At 37.3% G+C, this 19,467-nt stretch overlaps 1 protein-coding gene across 1 annotated transcript; it reads right to left on the bottom strand.

The window, feature by feature from the left end:
* Nucleotides 1-4,673: 4,673 nt before the first annotated feature.
* LOC125647412 (uncharacterized) lies at nt 4,674-9,583 on the bottom strand. Its single transcript, XM_056142459.1, has 2 exons — nt 8,811-9,583; nt 4,674-7,386 (listed from the first exon to the last, which is right to left on the bottom strand). The coding sequence occupies exons 1-2, from the start codon at nt 8,860-8,862 to the stop codon at nt 5,141-5,143; spliced, it is 2,298 nt and encodes a 765-aa protein (XP_055998434.1). The 5' UTR covers nt 8,863-9,583; the 3' UTR covers nt 4,674-5,140.
* Between the last annotated feature and the right edge of the window lie 9,884 nt (nt 9,584-19,467).

Raw genomic sequence — 19,467 nt, 5'->3', positions numbered from 1 at the left:
TGACAGGTTATAACATACAAACATTCTTAGTACCATGTGACAGGTTATAACATACAAACATTCTTAGTAACACATGACATTTTATAACACACAGAATTCTTTTTTATCATTAGCGCTCGATCAACATTATCTCGAAAACGAAAGCGAATATACAAGGTGAAAGCGATTAAAATAACAATGCAGAAATAAATGTTCTAAAAGAAATACAAAAGAAATGGGGTCCAGCAGAGGCAAATGAACTTCAGAAAAGGAGCATGTTTGAATTCCTTATACACATGGCATATTTGAAAAACAATCTGATTAAAACACAATGCTTTTAAAATGTCTACTATATGAGCCGTCATACCGTTTTCTGAGAGATCGATCCGAAAAATAATATTTACGTCAAATCATAACAATCTTATGCACCTATACTATTCGAATGGGATGAAATGCATGCATTATTACTATTTCCAAAGGACATGGGGTTTAGCTGATTAGATAACAATCGTGAAAGCATCCAGTACGAATAGGTTGATACGCTGTGTAGAATTCTCACTGCTGAATTCTCACTGCTGCGGCCCTGAACGCTAAACATAGGTCTAAATTTGTGTGACGTCTCAATATGAGTGGAAAATTCTCGACGGGACGTAAAACAAATATAAATTTTTTTGTTAAAAACAAATGTCTCTCCAGCTCCCCAAACTGAAAGTGCTCCAAATTACACCCTCCTCACCTAATGTACTGCATGGTATGGAGGAGAAAGCATGAGCAGGAGCATAGACTTTATGAACTGTACGTTGTGCATTGAAGGAAAAGATGAAGAATAGATTCAACATCGATGTGACCAATATCATTGTTGATTGATTGATTGCATATTGTTTAACGTCCCTCTCGGGAATATTTCACTCATATGGAGACATCACCATTGCCGGTAAGGGGCTGTAAAATTTAGTCCTATGCTCGGCGATTACGGCCTTTGAGCAGGGAGAGATCTTCATCGTCCCACACCTGCTGTGACACGGGGCCTCGGTTTTCGCGGTCTCATCCGAAGGACCGCCCCATTTAGTCGCCTCTTACTACAAGCAACAAGGGTACTGAGGACCTATTCTAACCCGGATCCCCACGGGAGCATTATTGTAGTGTATTTCAAAAGAACTTGGCTTTATTCCACATTTGGTAATTCAACTTATACTAAAAAGTTTCCTTTCAAAAGACGACATTCTCAAAATCACGTTTCAGTTTCAACACCTCCAATATCCCAGTCAATGGGACGAATGAATTTTAGTTACCGTAGCTACTTTGAATTCCAAAATTTCACAGATACATTGCAGGATTTTGTGACTGTTCCCCCAAGCCCTTTTTGTCCTTCTCACGAAAAAGAATCAACTGATGTGAAGGAGAAACTTTAGGAGTATTGTGTCACAAATTATGCGAGAATCGGTGTAAATCAAGTTTGCATTTTTCAAACTCCCAAAGAGGTTGTAGTATATTTAAAATAGCTAAACGTTTCCAAAATCAACAGCATCAAAACGTACAACTTTTGAACACTTTAAACAACCATTCTTAAAGAGAGTTTTGACATCATAGACAACTGCTTCATCACTACAAATGGAAAAAGATGCGGGAGTTCCTCATTGACAATATCTTCGTAGTCTTTGGTGATCAGATCTTTCAAATGTCTGTTGAATTCCAATGGACACGAATTTCGTTCATTCATTAGCTGAATTTCTAATTTATTCAAAAGCTTCCACATCAGAAGGAAAAATCTCTTGCTGTGGCCTTCAACTCGGCATTTAGATACATATTTATGTAGCAATATTTCATTATCACCTACATATGGTGTTTATATCTCTCAAATGTAAAACTTATACGGTACCAATTTTGATGCACCAGATGCGCATTTCGTCAAATAATGTCTCTTCAGTGATGCTCATTCGAAATGTTTGAAATCCGAAATAACAATGAAGTTTTAGAGCTATTATAGCCAAAAACAGCATGCCAAAAAAAGTGGAGTCAAATTCGTCTAAGGATAACAGCTATGCATGAGGGAGATAATCCTTAATTTTGAAATGAATTTCTAAATTTTATAACAGCAATTAAATATACATCCGTATTTTCAAGCTAGTAACGAAGTACTTATGATTCGATACGCAAGAGCTTGTTCTGTGTATGGTCAGGGTTTTTTCATCAAGGCAAGCTACTGAGAAACAAGTCAGCATTTCGCAAATTCTATTATCGTTATAACGATCTAGTTTGCCAATACAACTAATCATTGGGTTAAATGCTGTCTGACGTGTTTCATACCGATTGTTACGCCGTTCTTTGCACACTGATTTTGACTACGGATAACTCCGTTTACTTGATCAAGATAAAGCGCTCACGGCAGGTGTGACCGGTCGACAGTGAATGCCTACTCCTCCTGGGCACCTGATCCCACCTCTGGTGTATCAAGGGGTCCATGTTTACCCTACTATCTATTTTGTATTGCTTATAGGAGTTATGAGAGTGATCACTCTTTGTTATCTTCACCTTTCATGAATGACTTTTCATCTATTAACAATATTCACTTTCATTCATATGTCAATTTCCTATGTCCTTGAAAACTCGAAATAAAATACACTTGAAAGTCTTCCACATCTGCTTCATATTTAGCTATTTTATCAAACATAGATGTTAACAGGAAACTAACAACTCAACTTTATGACAAACGGGATGTTTTCATTTTTCTATTATCTATGTCCCAAATGCTTATAGCAATATTCCATTATCACTTACATCTGGTATGCATGTCTCTCCCTTTGTCTGTGTGTTAGAGATGTTCTGTGTACGATAAATGTTTATATTGAGGCAGGCTACTGAGAAATAAATTGATGTTACAGGAATTTAAACAGTCGTGTTTAAAGTTAGCATTCCGCAAATTCTGTGGTGATTATAATGATGTAATTTGTCATTAGTTCGAGTGTTGTCCGACGTGTTTCATGTATTAGGCCGTTCTTTACATACTGGTTTTGATTATGGATCGCTCCGTTTACCTGGCTCTCGGCGGATGTGACCGGTCAACAGTGGATGATTACTACTCTCCCTAGGCATCTAATCCCACCTCTGGTGTACCACAGGTCTGTGTTTGCCATATTGTCAGTGATGTAATTTTTATAGCACTGTTCGTTATTTTCATTTCTCCATTCAAAGACCAGTAAACGTTATACATTTTTACATATATTATCTAAGTTTGGACAAAATATCTTTATGGGTTTTATAATATTTTTGTTGGTATGTTTATTTACTGTTATATATTTTCGCTTGTCCAGAATTTTAGACCATTGTTATGTCAGCTTCTCCAGCTGACTCCCGCCCCTCTGAGAGCTGATGCTACGTGTTCAGTGTTCGGATCTTCTCACCCTGAATAGAATCAAGACTATGACGTCACTTAGATCACTCAGTAAGACAGTATCTGTGTGATTACGATGTTGTTCTGTCGTTGTTGATATCAATATGATTTAAATGAATCGTACTCCTCCCTTCATTAAATCAAATGTCAGTACTATTCAAAATCATGTTCAGTGAAGTGATATCATTCTACAACAAACAACTGACCGACAAAATCGTAATAAATCACCTATAAGGCATACCGTTTTTGCCGAAATATTTTCGCAAACATGCCAATAGAATTTGTGATGATTTTAAATCAGGTGAATACTTAACACACGGAAAATGACGTGCGAAACGAAACCTGCTCCGTCATCACCGCAAAAAGATCATGTAAGTGCAGACTTCAAGCTACAATGATCCCGTGATTTATCAAACGTGGTAAGATACGGGGCAGTATAGAGACTGTAAACCGAGAATGCGTAGGAATACTAAACATGCTAGAGAATGCGTAGGAATACTAAACATGCTAGAGAATGCGTAGGAATACTAAACATGCTAGAGAATGCGTAGGAATACTAAACATGCTAGAGAATGCGTAGGAATACTAAACATGCTAGAGAATGCGTAGGAATACTAAACATGCTAGAGGTGAAATAAATTCTCCAGGAAAGGCGAGCCGCACTTGTCAGCGGTATCAGGAAGTGATATACCTTAAAAGTAAATATTTAGATGAACGGCGGGTGTGGCCGGTCCACTGGGGATGCTTACTCCTCCTTAGACACCTGATCTCACTTCTGCTATGACCAGGGGGTCAGTGTTTACCCTTCTCTTGATTTTGTATTCTTTATAGTCTTTTTGAGATTGATCATTGTTCTTTATCGTCACTTCTTCATGTATCACTGCATTTAATTCAATGAAAGCGAATTGTCAGAATTCATATGGATGTTGCAATGATTATTTCAACTTTTACATTGACATACTACATCAATCTATCGGTGGTTGAATTAATTTTCGGTCGGTAACGACACCATTGACACCAGTGAAATTCTCACGAGTTGTAGAATCAGCTCCCCCGTCCTTTTTTGCGTTGACCCATTTCCTTGGATTTGTGACAGAATGACAAAATTAAGGATTATCTCCCTCGTGCATAGCTCTTATCCTTGGACGAATTTGGCTCCACTTTTTTTCGCACGCTGCTATATTTAGATCTAAAACTTCATAGTTATTTCGGATTTCAAACATTTCGGTTGAGCATCACTGAAGAGACATTATTTGTCGAAATGCGCATCTGGTGCATCAAAATTGGTACCGTATAAGTTTTACATGGTAAAATCACCTTATCGAGTCCCGTTAACGTATTGAAGAATATTTTAGGAAAGAAAATGCTATGTAATTTTTTTATAATTTTATTCGTAACAACCCCATAAATTAATTAAACAATTATGTACAATCATGTTAAACAATGGTCGAAACATTTCAGTAACAAACATGGATACATTCTACACTTACATTACATTATACTTAACTATAGTCAATAACACAACAGAGAATTTAAAAATAATATTGGACGGCTGTATTGTGTAAGATTCCTCACATGTGTGCGAAAAATGTCTATCAATTATTCTCTATTTGTACACATAGTCCTTGGAGATTAGCACCGGGAGATAAAGCAAATGTTCACCGTCATTGCATTATTTGGTAAAGCAGTAGAAACATTTGGTAGAGTGATACCCTGTTGTCACTGTACTGTTTCGGTCGTTGTTCACAATTTTATCAGGATTCACTATAACTACACTCCCCCAAGATTCTGTTCAATTGGATTAAGCATTTCATTGAACCAAGAACTTCCAGCTAAGTCACTCCCCCCACTACTAGGGGGTGTCTGGGCGTTACCAGGAGTCCTGGTTAGTTCTTGATGTATCGGCTGTGTCATCCGATTTAGCCAGCTGTTTCCCGTGGCCTGGTTCCCTCCTCCATTTATAGGTGGGGTATTATTGATAACCTGTGGTAGACCATTCCTAACAGGCTGGGGACTGGCGTTGGGTTGTGCTCCAGGGTTAGCACTAAGAGTTATCTGTCGATGGATGTCCTGACTAACACTGTTGAGCCACTGTGTCATGTCATTGTTACTTGCCGCTGCATTATTTTGGGGTGTCAATGGCGGATTCACGGTATTTAGCCCAGCAGCGTTTATCGGTCTTGAACCCGGGTTATGGATACGATTTACGTTCTGTGTCTGTAAGGATGTGGGATTTGGAAAAATTCCTTGTGGCGTAGCCTGATTGACTGTCCGCCCTCGGGCAAGTTGTTGGAGCGCCATCTGTCGTAACCACTGCTGGAACTGAGCTTGGTTTGGAGCAGAATTTTGAAGTGCTTGTGGATTTGGAGTTTGGCCCCCATTCATAATTAGCCGAGTTGGTAGCGCCATTTGGTTTGTCCCCTGGTTCTGATTTTCTTGTGGTGATCTCTGGGTTGGTGACGGCCCATTCCCAAGAATTTGCTGAATTGGCATGGTCATTTGTTCCATCCATTGGTTGATTTCAGCTTGCACCTCTGGATTAACAGGCGGAGCAGTGGGATCAGCGCTGGCTGGTTGCACTTGGTTAGTTTGAACATTGTTTGCCATTCCTGGAACCGTGTTTTGATTAATTGTGGGATTGAATGGTATCAGACCCCTAAAGAATGGCGGAAGATGTTGTAAATTTCTTAAATTTTGGATTTGTGCAGCATTACCTGAAGATACACTTGGAACAGCTGCACTAGATGGAGGTAAAGCACCGTTTGCATTGTTAATTCTAGCCTGGTTTAAGAGAAATGCCGGTATGAAAGGATTTATACCGTTGATAATCTGACGTTGCTGATTCTGAAGTTGTGTGTTGCCATTTGGTATATTATTATTTTGACTGTTTTGGGATCCTTGCTGCACAACCCTTGTAAATGGAGAACCTGCGACACTATGGAAAAATGGCGGCAATGGCATTCTCGAAATTCTGTTTGTTTGAGCGTTGTTTCCCGACGGTAGTACGCGGGTCGGTAATCGTGCATTTGGTTGAATTTGATTGGACTGTTTGTTTTCTTGTGGGGAACGATTTCGATTCATTGACTGGAAAACTACACGTATGGCAGGTCTTGCCTGCCTCTCGGCTCGAGTTCTGTGCGAAGGAGCAGGTGTAGTTTTGGGCTTCTCGGGACCTTGTCTCACTGGTGCTTTGGTGTCAGAGGTAGCTTTAGATTGTGTATGTTCATTTTCTTTTCCTTTAGATTTAGTCACGGAAGTGTCATATAATGGGAAAAGATCAGGTGCATTTTGTTGGTTTTCAACTTGAGGAAGTGTCTTCGGTGCACTTGGTGTCGCCTTACTTGCTTGTTGCAGCTTTGTGCTTTCACTACGAGGACGTTCAGACGGACGGGGACGTGTGGGTGACCTTTGAGAAGAAGGTTCAGAACGTCGTCGCGATGACGGTACATTCACGCGTCTACCTCGTATTCCTCGGTCACCTCCATGCACAATGCGTCTTTTATTTATGTCTGGTATGTAGAACGGGGACTCGGGATTCGATGAGGCGATAACGTTTTGGTTCCTTTGAATAGAATTCAAAACAGTACTAGACCTTGATGAAGCAGAAGATGCAGATCTCGATGATGAAGATGAACGGTCATTTGTATGGGACCTTGAACTTGAAGACCTTGTAATATGCTCCGTTGTCTGACGTTCATTCAGTTTCACATCATTACTTATCGTGTTTGATGATGAGATATCGCCGATTGTGTGTGTCTGTGAGAGCTCGGATGTGGATGACACGATTTGATTTCCATCCGTTTGTTCCTGGGGGGTATTCGAATCTTGACAAGTGTTTCTTGGACAAAACGGACACCGTCGTCCATTGATCACAATAATCTGAGGTTGGGCACAACCTTCTGGGATAGAAACACATCGAAAAGAAGGACAAGAGGTATCGACACCGAGTACGTTTGCTCCTCTGGAAATTTCATGCTGAACAAAACTGGGGGGAAAGAACATCGGAGGGAACTGACCTGGAAAAAATGTTTTTAGATTATATATGAGCATTGATTTTTATTGCAATCAGATGGCAAAGCTTGTTGTGAAAAACGTGATATGATATATATGTTACCATTTATTTTAGTTTAATTTTAAACGTTATGGCAATAAATTTCCCACAGAAGTTAGGGTTATAAGTATGACGAGTATGAACAAATTGCTAGATGACAGGTGTTGAATTATCATTAATAATTTGACTAAGTTTCACCTTACTTAACACGAAATATCATTGACAGATCATAATAAATTTAAAGTTCCTTAAAAAGAAAAATCATCATGCAGCCGGTTCTAAAAACAACCACGATTAATGATAATTAAATACAAATATTCTAAGCATAAAGGAAGTCTTTTAGAGAACAACTACTAATAACTAGAATCGAGTCTATATCATTAACAGTAAACAATTAATATGATGAGAGAGTTAACATAGACTAAATTAAATCTAAGAATAGCCTAGTCATCATTTAATGGTTTGCAGAAAGAACCACAATTTGTTTTACACTTTATAATGAAAGTCACATGTTCCTTGATAATTCAGGAAACGATGCTTGCTATCGGGGTTTCATGGTGCTTCATTGTTCTAGAAAATAATTTTAATTTGTTGAAAGAATTGTAATTTTTTCTGCTTTTTTCCCCAAATTTCTTCTGTTTTAAATGTTCAATTTAAGGAAGTAAAACAAAAAAGATTTTAAGACAATCTGCTGATATGAGAATAATGATTTGTTGGATGTTAACGCAATACATTTATGTATTGTTTATGAAAGGCTAAGATAAGGAATAGTGATAAATCGCATAACTCTTTTAAGGAATACAGATTAGAGAGTTAGGCAAACACGAACCCCTGGATATACCAGCGGTGGGATCAGATGTCTAAGAGGAGAAAGCATCCCCTGTCGACCGGTCACGCCCGCCGTGGGCCGTATATCTTGATCAGGTAAACGGTTTAATCTATAGTCAAAATTTATGTATTTCGTGAGTAATTTTGATGGAAATTGGAGATATTAACACCCAACTATAATTACATCGATCAATCTTACAAGAAAAAGTATCGGTCATCAAAAGTTTTTTTCATGCAGAGCTATATATCTTTTAAAATCATTTTTTTTTTTAAATCGTATGGATGAATAGTGGTACAAGTATTTATTGAAAGCATTTTAGAACTAAAGTATGACTACGATTGGTATAAAAAGACATCCTATGCTAAATAGTGTGGTTTAAAGGCAAATTCAAGATATATTCTCAAATATATTTTTTTATTTTAGGCTGCAAAATTTGTTTTATAGCAAATCTGGAAAATGTGTTAAAATAAGACTTAGTAAAGACATAAAAGAAGATAAGACGTATCAATGACTGTAGAAAAACCGGTGAAAAAAAAGCTATTGTAGTAAATCGGACTTACCTTTCAATATACCAAATACTGAAAATAGAGTCCATATCATAAGGTTCTTCATGTTTCTTGTAACTTCTTTTCTCAGCAAATTCCAGATGTTGTAATAAGCATCCCAAATTAACCCAACCGCCGGCTATCTTAATTAAAAGTCAATAGAAATGCTATGAAATGTCAGTGTGCTAAAACATACTGAAAACCACTCAAGCGTCCAATTTTAACATCACATCAGGTTTTTGTACATTATTACATTGAAATGTTCATGGGCTGTCAGGTAGACTGACTTGTGAAAATGATTTCTGACTTCAATGATCATTGTCGTGTTGTAATGACTAAAGGTAGACAGGAGCAGTCCTCATTTTGTATGTTTTTCTACAACCACGTGGTCTTGAATCAAATTATGGCTCTTTATGCATTTTGATAAGCTAATCAGAACCGGAGTCTGAGGGGTGAATTATAACATTTTCCCGCGTTTCGTTGTATAGCGAGGAAAATTGTATTGATGTTCCGAATGTTCTATAACTGTTATAAATGTTTCTATTGGCTTTAGCAAATCAGATGTTAGGAAAGTTAGTAGTCAGTGTAGAGCACGAGAATTGATCATTCTCTAGCCGCCTTTCTTGCTGTTAAAACCAAAATTTTGATATAATTTTATAAGTTTTTATTTCACAGACGATTTTGTTTGACAAAGATTTATATATTGCCCAGTTTCAGAGTAATTTTTGCCATAATGGTTTTTATCGCTGTTTTCCCCTGGGACTGATGTAAATCGCGAGCAGGAAACCATCCGCATTGTTTAAATGGATTTAGAATGAGTAATTCGTATTACATTTGTATATTGTGTTTTTCTGAATATCAGTGATATCATTATATATGTTTATATTGTATTTGATAAATTAAAAGTGGCGTTCAATTGCTACTGCGGGCTTGTTTTGTTATTAAGTATATGAGGAGAATGAATACTAGAATCCCAGTGAGACACTTTCAGGGGCATTAAAACTTCAGTGTGTACTGTTGTTTCGCAAGGTGTCTATAGACACGTCAATATATTGTTTTGTTCGTTTTACGTCCGTTCCAGTATTTTTCAGTCATTTTGCAACGCCGCCTACTGTAGGTGAAGTACTGTAACAAATGTAGACCTATACAACCCGATCAAGACTAAAGCAGGAATGCTCTTTATCGTTCTACGCCTGTTGTGACAGAGTCTAGGTTTTCAAGATCCACGACTTTCATTTATAAATGTCAGCGATTCGCGATTATTATTATACCTCAACTCGAAATGAAAGACATCACATAGTCGTCCACTTCAACTTCATACCTAGATACTGTACTGAAAATAGATATTAACGGCAAACTAACAACTCAACTTTATGATATATGAGATTATTTCAGCTTCTCCATTGTCAACATTTCATATTTATGTAGCAATATTCTATTATCACCTGCATATGGTGTTTATATCTCTCAACTGATTCGATACGCAAGAGCTTGTTCTGCGTATGGTCAGTTTTTAAATCCAGGCAGGCTACTGACATACAAGTTGATGGTGCAGGGGTTTCAACAGTCTTGCTTAAAGACAGCATATCGCAAATTCTATGGTCGTTACATGTATAACAATCTAGTTTGCCAATACAACCTATCATTGAATCAAATGCTGTCTGACTTGTTTCAGACCGATAACAGGCCGTTCTTAGCACACTGATTCTGACTACGGATAACTCCGTGTAACTGATCAAGGTATAGGGCTCTCGGCGGTGTGACCGGTCAACAGGGGATGCTTACTCCTCCTAGACACCTAATCCCACCTCTGGTATATCCAGGGGTCCGCGTTTGCCCAACTCTTTATTGTGTATTGCTTATATGAGTTATGAGATTGATCACTGTTCGTTATCTCACCTTCATGATAATTCTATATAACCGTGTATATAAAAACTAATGGCTTCCATTGACGGTGTATGGAATATACGCGGTCTTCACGTGATCGATGTAAACCAATGATAATATTACATAAACAGAACATAATAAAGGTTATCAACTCACTTTATTTTGTTGCTTGTACATCATAATGCTACATATAAATGGGCGGATGCAGGAGTTTTGTCTCGCAATCTGTAGTCTTGTTTTGTTTCGGTATAATAAACAATTTTTATGGGTACCTGATAAAGCGGTGCTCTGTTTGATACCAATGCCAAGAAAAACACAAGGTTGGAATTGAATGGTCATTTATTACTATATAAATGACGAATCAAGTAAAAACATCAACTACTACGTAAAACAGATACATGTAAGTATCTAACAATATATACAAAAAATATATAAGAAAAAGTATCATGGAATCTAAAAGTTAGAATATTATGCAAAAGTTACATAAGTCCAAAATAAACAAAAAACATACGGTGTCAAAGATGGGGCAACTACCGCCACAGATCAACACCGAACAATGCCAGGGTTTAAAGTTTTGATCCGCCCCATCCTATTATTGCATGAATGTTCTGGAGATATGATTTTACTGGGGTGAATAAATCTTCATATCTCTCTCACTATTGTGAAATAAATGTATAACATCATACATTTATTGCTTGATAGTGAGGGAAATATGAAGAGCTATTCACCCAAGTTTTTTTGCAAACCGATTGAACGTCTATCAATATCAAACTTTGTTGAACATTTAAGTTGGTATCATGATTTTTTTATTTTAAATATTTGTTCCGGTAAATCAAGAGGGGCTTTCCTTCTGTTGTTTTCGATTCTTAGAAAGAATAGTGTTTTTAAGCATATATGTACTTACAAATGTATACGTTATATCTGTTCATGAATGTCTGTTTCAAAGGATGTTTTCGTCGTGGAAACATTCTTTGTAGTAGTACGAAGTAATTTTATTCAGCATACATTACAGTCTCTTTGAAGGAGAATAAAAACCTGTGCTAATAATTTGCAAAAAAGGGAAAAGATGTCAAATATTTGATAGATAAGTCATTCAATCTAATGCGTCATAAAATAGCACATCAACCCCCACCCAATTCATTTCTATTCCAAAACAATTAGATCGATTTTCATTTTTCTTGCTAATGGTACAGTTGACAGTTTAATCTTTATAACGTTTTGGTGTATTAAATCAACACTACATTAAGATTTGATTGATCTGAATAGTTTGATATGAAATATACATATTAATCTGACAAGAACTGTTATCCATGATAATATCATTATCATCCCAATATTGTATTTTGTATATATTATACACTACATCGGATTCACTATAACACACATAATCATCTATTTCATCGAATTCACTACCTCATCGAATTCACTACCTCACAAGTATCATCTACCTTATCGAATTCACTACCTCACAAGTATCATCTACCTTATCGAATTCACTACCTCATCGAATTCACTACCTCACAAGTATCATCTACCTTATCGAATTCACTAGAACACATATACAAGAAATGTGAGTTGCCGCCAAACCAGGTCGAATGATTATATGTCTAATCTATTATATTTACCTCCTAGGCACCTGATCCCACCTCTGGTGTGTCCAGGGGTCCGTGTTTGCCCAACTATCTATTTTGTATTGCTTATAGGAGTTATGAGATTGATCACTGTTCGTTATCTTCACCTTGCAGTTACCAAGAGCTAAAACTGAAAATTTTAAACGTTCATACAGCTACTCTTCTGCATTCCTTTGGAACAAACTGTCTCAAAATGTTCGAAGCTCTGGTTCGGTTGGCATTTTAAAAGCTATGTATTTGATGGAATATTTTCATAGAAGAAGCACTTAAACATCGTGCTTTCCTCTGTTTGTTCATGTGTGCCAAATGTAGTTGTGATATGGCACTGTGTGTACGTGTGTCTTATGCTATTTTTTCTTCTTCCCTTTTATGTCATGTATTCATATTTAGGTAATAATTTTATCACTAATTAGGTGTGTCTTATGCTATATTTTTCCCCTTTTCCTTTTATATCGTATTCATGTTAAGGTACTAATTTTAGATGTTAATTTTATGTTTGTTTATATGTTTTAATGCAGGACCACAATGGAAACTAGCTACATGTATATGCTAATTTGTGTTATCCTGGATAAATAATGGCTATTATTATTATTATTACATGTATCATGCAAGGTGAAGATAACGAACAGTGATCAATCTCATAACTCCTACAAGCAATACAAAATAGATAGTTGGGCAAACACGGACCCCTGGACACACCAGAGGTGGGATCAGGTGCCTAGGAGGAGTAAGCATCCCCTGTTGACAGGTCACATCTGGTAGCCCATCAATGGGCCTCCTTTTCTCCGATTTGACAGCGACGAGTACTTTACCCTTTATTTCTCTGGAATTGAGACCGAAAACATTAAAGTAGTCTTTATTCGCATTAGTCGCAACAGGTAGTGTGTCGAAATAGATAACCGCAACTAATAGAACGTCATTTTAATAAAAGTGTCACTCGGGACTTAATAGTCAAATTGGTCTACCCCCCGGGGTTAGCATTTATAGTAGAGATACTGAATTATTATTATATTATTATTACATGTATCATATCTTCATCGAATTCATCACAACAAATTTATCATCTACCTCATCGTCAGTAATTCAGATTTTCATTTTTTTTATTCTAACGATTTGACTAAGGTAAAATATCATGGTTTTAATTAAATTCTTATTTTGATTTTATCAATTCGTATATTCAGTTTTACGTCCCTGTTGAGAATTTCTCACTCAATTGAAACGTCACCAGCTTTAGGTGAAGTACCAGAGATATAGACCTCAGCTTCGAGCTCATGGCCGTAGCAGTGAGGTTCTGTAACGTGTCAAGGCCTGTTGCTACACGTGATCTTCGTTTTCAAGGTCATATGATGGTATACTAATTTATCTACAGAAAACTATCAATAAAACATTGAATCATAACGGTTTGCCAATACAACCTATCGATGGGTCAAATGCTGCCTGACGTGTTTCATACCAATTGTAAGGCCATTCTTTACATATACATGTATTTTAATTACGGATTACTCCGTTTATCTGATCAAGATATAGGGCTCACAGCAGGGGATGCTTACTCCTTCTAGGCACATGACCTCGCCTCCAGTATGTCCAGGGTATGAGATTGACCGCTGTTCGTTATCTTCGCCTTTTCATCTGTGAAATAAAGTTCCTCTAGTTTCATATTCAGCCATTTACAAATGGTCAACATTTGAATAAAATCATGAAGGATTTGCAAACATGGATAGTACACGATTCTTACAGTGTGGTGAGAAAAGAAAAACGGCTTTCCATATCTTAATGATATTCTTGGAAATTACTGTGGTACATACGCATAAAATGGTTGTGAAGTTCAGATTGTACCGAGTCTTAGACTGTCGAATGGTACTTATTTGGGGCACTTTACGACCAGGATTTGCATTTTTTTTTTAAACTTAGGCCTGTTACTCGGGCTGATCTTGCTCCAGTTTATCTGTGACGAATTTATACAGAGAATCGGAATAAGCAGTTTTCCCGCGAATAGACAGGTGCGCGCACGTCACTAATTAATACCTTTGTTAGTTATAGTTTGAGTTGTAATCAAACCAACTGTTGAAAAGATGTATTTTCCGGTCTTTTATTTATATTTATTAATATATACATTACATGTCTACAGATTTGTCAAAATTAATTGAGAGTGCATTACATGTCAAAGAGTGAAATCTATAACCTTTCTGGTGAATGATACGACAAAGAAATGAAGAAGAAAAAGTGTTGTTCCATAAATAGCTGGCAGGTGATAGATCTTCATTTACTGCGTGAATCTTGAGGTCCACGCAGAAAATATATATAAGCGATGTTACACCGGATGCTATGAGGAAAAGTTAGCTTGCGCAAGTTACGTTTGTTTCACCTGGGCTGCGTTCTCTAGGTCTATTGAATGCACTGTATGAATTAACGCTTGTTGTCCTTACGTAGGGTGTGCCCAGGCAGATATTCCTTCAATTTCATATCACTATCTAGCTACGACCTTGAACCCAGCCCAGCTTGATGACACGATCTTTACCTAAAGGATGAAGGATGGGGATATAAAAGGGTATCACGTGAACTAACACAGCGGGGGGGGGGGGGGGGGGGGGGGGGTCAGCTTGTCATGCACAAGCACATATTTATTGGGGTCAGCAATATTGTCAAAAAAAATTTTTTTAAATGTTATGGTTGGTTGGATGTGTATTGTTTAACGTCCCTCTCGAGAATATTTCACTCAAATGAAGACGTCAACATTGCCGTTGAAGGGCTGCAAGATTTAGGCCCGCCACATGTATGATTTTGTGAAAAATAGGTTTTAGTGTTCTTACATAATGTGAATATTTTCGTCCATCCATATTCATATAACAACATATTCATCTCAACTACGCTCGACAAAGAATGTAATCAAATTGTTGTTAGGTCGTTCTTGGCACACTGATTTTGACTACGGATTACTCCGTTTATCTGATCAAGATACAAGTATAGGGCTCACGGTGGGTGTGACCGGACGACAGGGGATGCTTACTCCCCCTAGGCACCTGATCCCACCTCTGGTATACCCAGGGGTCCGTGTTTGCCCAACTCTCCATTTTGTATTGCTTATAGGAGTTGTATGAGATTAATCACTGTTCGTTATCTTCACCTTTCATTCTATAATGGACACCATTCGTGAAGTTGCACTAAGCTTTTGAAATGAAAAAGCATAAATATCTTGTTGTCAGATTTATATAATTGATTAAGGTATGGAACTCCAATGTTAGGAGATCAGATTGTGTCCCCTGTTCAATTTGAACTTTAAGGTCCAGATAAAGAAGGAATCTTAATTTTGAGGTGAATTAAGGACAAAGTTACAAATATTTCATATTCATTCTATATTATTACTCCTCTAGCAATAAGATTGTATATTGTTTAACGTCCCTCTCGAGAATTTTTCACTCATGTAGAGATGTCACCATTGCCGGTGAAGGGCTGCAAAATTTGGGCTTATGCTCCGCGCTTACGGCCTTTGAGCAGGGAGGGATCTTTATCGTGCCACACCTGATGTGACACTGGGCCTCGGTTTTTACGGTCTCATCCGAAGGACCGCCCAATTTAGTCGCCTCTTACGACAAACAAGGGGCACTGAGGATCTATTCTAACCAGGATCCCCACGGGCATCCAGCAATAAGATGTTTAATGAAAGGTTTCACAACACATTTATGTTTCAACCTAGAATATTATGCTTATGCCTGTTGGCCACGTACTGCAGTGTCTTGTTTAAAATGACAACAATTTATTAATGAATATAAATAGTTTGGTTTTGTATTCAGCGAATAGATACATCTGCGTGTTAAAGTCATTATCGAGGATGCGGTGTGTGTAACTGTAACAATCTAGGTATAAATAGATATTCCGGAAGTTTGATTCTATAAATCTTATCCAATTTTTCTGTTTTGAATGGTAATGAATATTTATACATTAAATGAAATGATTTTACACTGTTTTCAGGCACAAAAAATTCACCTGAACAATGTGCATTTACCTGAAATCATTTCAAAACAAACACATATTTCGCAAAAGGTCATGCATCATACATTAACAGTCTTTGAAACTTTTTTTCCTGTGGCGCACGTGATCTCACAACAACAAAAAAACCGCCGGTATCTGCACGTCACACAATGCCGGTATTGGAATGTCAAAATCCATATCACCTCCAATAAGAGAAGACAACCTATTTATGTGTCTTTTTTTATATCTTATCGATAATCATATTCGGAATTACTCAAAAAATAGCAGATATGAATTGTCTTCATCGGATGTCGGGAAACACAAAAACACTGGTGCAACAACTAAACAGTAAAAGGCAGGTATACGACTGAAGACTGAAACGATCCGGGATTGGTGCTGTAGTGGTGTTCATATATATTATCTCTCTGAGAATAACTCTAATGAAACAAAATCACAAACATGTAGTGAGCTCCACTCATCATGTATGCTATTCCATGTGATGAACACAGACACCTTTCAGAAATTTTCATTTTTGGAAATACATGAGGGTATGAAATGCGACGCTTCACGCCGGGATACTTCATAAGCTGTGTTGCAGTTCATACCTTCAGGTACAATCAAAAATGAAATCGATAGATTTCATTTTTATTTTCTGTCTGATTTCCTAGCCGTTGATATAGACGTACTATATTTATCAAGATTCATACGCACATTGTTCACAACTACAACACATTCATGAGGAAATGGCCATCATTACAATTTGTAAACATATCAAAGGCAAAACATTAAAAAAGTAAATCTTAAAAAATGAAGGGGGGGGGGGGGACAGAGTTCCAAACAACATCAGAATACTTCGGTGTCGTTGTGTTTTCCCTCTGATATTAAGACTATTCATGAGAACAACGCAACATTACCTGCATCGAATGATTTACGAGCTTCCTGCAAAACATTTTCCACAAAAAGTCAAACTTAACGCGTGAGTGTTCAAAACATAATTATAATAATGAACTTTAACAGATGAAATCCTTGAGGACATGTCCTAACGGGATGCGGTCATGTCTGACGCGTATAAATGTTACTAGAGATACATAGATGTTTTAAAACAAGTATGCGCGTGGTATTTCCCGTACAAGAAATATGATCAGGATACACAGCATTACGGTTTTTGACATTTAGTATAAATATAATACCTGCCGGTCGCGGTAGCATAATAGGTCAATCGCTTCGCAAACAGGAGGACCAGGTTCGAATCTCTTCCGTCGAAGCGTCAAAGCATTGACATTTAACATATTAGTGACTGTTCCTTCGCAACGCGCCCGGCATTAGAAGTTGTTCGCCTCAAGAACCCTCACTGCTACGGCGCTGAGCACCACGCACATGCATAAGTTGTGACACTTCCAATAGAACCGCAACGTCGCAAACCACGGTTTTGAGTCCACACACGCTCCCTCAATATTGATGGAGAAAATCGACAAGAAGCACCCGAGGGTAACCGACGATGATAGAACCGATGCCGTCCTTTAATAAATGAAATATTCTCCTCGTGTGTCTTAACGCCCATTACAGGAATTGAAATGTCATTTTTTTAGTGAATAAATAAGAGTCAATGAAACGATCCTTAAAAAGAAAACCAGGCAAAATTAATGCAAAAAACTTATAATTTCTTTAGAACTAAATCACAAAATTAACCCGATGGATAAAATCTTAATAATGGATGAGTAGAATGGATTCTTATCTGTAGATCTACAATTTTGTAAAGAATTCAACACCAACAGCTGAAATACAATTTGAAATGAACAGATGTTATTCATGAATATTCTTCTTTCATCATAAAACAATCGTTTTACTGCGACTGAGGGAAACCTAACTGATATCGAGAAGCAGTGTAACCCCTATTAATACACGTAATTCTAAAAGTCTGGTAGTAACCGTTATTTTTACAATATCATTTGATACTTGTGAAACCACGGTATGCTTTAACGAAGAAAAAACCTGTTTCGATCATTTTCCAGCCTTGGCTTTCTATTGAAATATAAGATATAATCCTGCCATACAGTCAGGTTTTAGGATATATGATGTAATCCTGTCATAGAGTCAGGTTTTAGGATATATGATGTAATCCTGTCATAGAGTCAGGTTTTAGGATCTATGATATAATCCTGCCGTAGAGTCAGGTTTTAGGATCTATGATATAATCCTGTCATACAGTCAGCTGCTTTTAGGATCCCTTATATAATCCTGTCTTACAGTCAGTTGCTTTTAAGATCCCTGATATAATCCTGTCTTACAGTCAGCTGCTTTTAAGATCCCTGATATAATCCTGTCTTACAGTCAGCGTTTAGGATATCTGATATAATCAGGCCATATAGTCAGCTTTTCGGATCCCTGATATAATCAGGCCATAGAATATGAAGGTTTTAATCGACTGATACCTCAAACCGGGAGGATTGCTCTGTGTCCCACTGTATTGAAAAAGTGAAGGTCAATTTCATAACTCTTATAAAGAAAACGAAATTAAGAGAAAGGCAAACACGGACCCCGGATATACCAGAAGTGGAATCAGATCCTAGGAAGAGTAAGCATCCCGTCAACCGGTCATACCCGCCGTGAGTCCTATATCTTTGATCAGGTAAACGAAGTAATCCGTAATCAAAATCAGAGTGTAAACAGCTTAAATTTGTTGATACTATGGAAAGCCATAGGGGATGACACTGTATATCAGACAACATTTTATGCAATGACTGGTTGTATTGGTAAATTATTAGATCGTTATAACGACCATAAATTTTGTGAAATGCTGACTTTAAACGAGACTGTCGAACTCCTGTAACACCAACTTCTTTGTCAAGTAACCTGCCTCGATTTCTAAAAACTGACTATACGCAGAACAAGCTATATTGAATCAGTTGAGATATATAAACACCAGCAGATGATAATGGAATATCATTACATTAACAGTCCAAATTCTGAGAGAGAGAGAGAGAGAGAGAGAGAGAGAGAGAGAGAGAGAGAGAGAGAGAGAGACGTTAAACAAGATACAACGACACTAATTGTTTCTCATACTTTATCTGCCATATATTGCTATCATTCTCTCACCAGAGGGCGCGTTACGGAACTCTGGGTAGAGAATGATATTGCTATATTAGTCGACGTTTATGCATGTTCCCCACAAACATCTAGACTGA

The sequence above is a fragment of the Ostrea edulis genome, chromosome 6 (genome assembly GCF_947568905.1).
Source record: "Ostrea edulis chromosome 6, xbOstEdul1.1, whole genome shotgun sequence".
Lineage (NCBI taxonomy): Eukaryota > Metazoa > Mollusca > Bivalvia > Ostreida > Ostreidae > Ostrea > Ostrea edulis.
Note: the sequence above shows the minus strand (reverse complement) of the source record. Positions and strands in the feature narration are given on the sequence as shown.

What these genes read in the sequence shown, in the direction of transcription:
- LOC125647412 (XM_056142459.1), bottom strand. Translation starts at nt 8,862, where the DNA reads ATGAAGAACCTTATGATATGGACTCTATTTTCAGTATTTGGTATATTG. An exon ending in AGTATTTGGTATATTGAAAG is followed by an intron (nt 7,387 to 8,810) that starts GTAAGTCCGATT and finishes CATTTTTTCCAG; the next exon opens with GTCAGTTCCCTCCGATGTTC.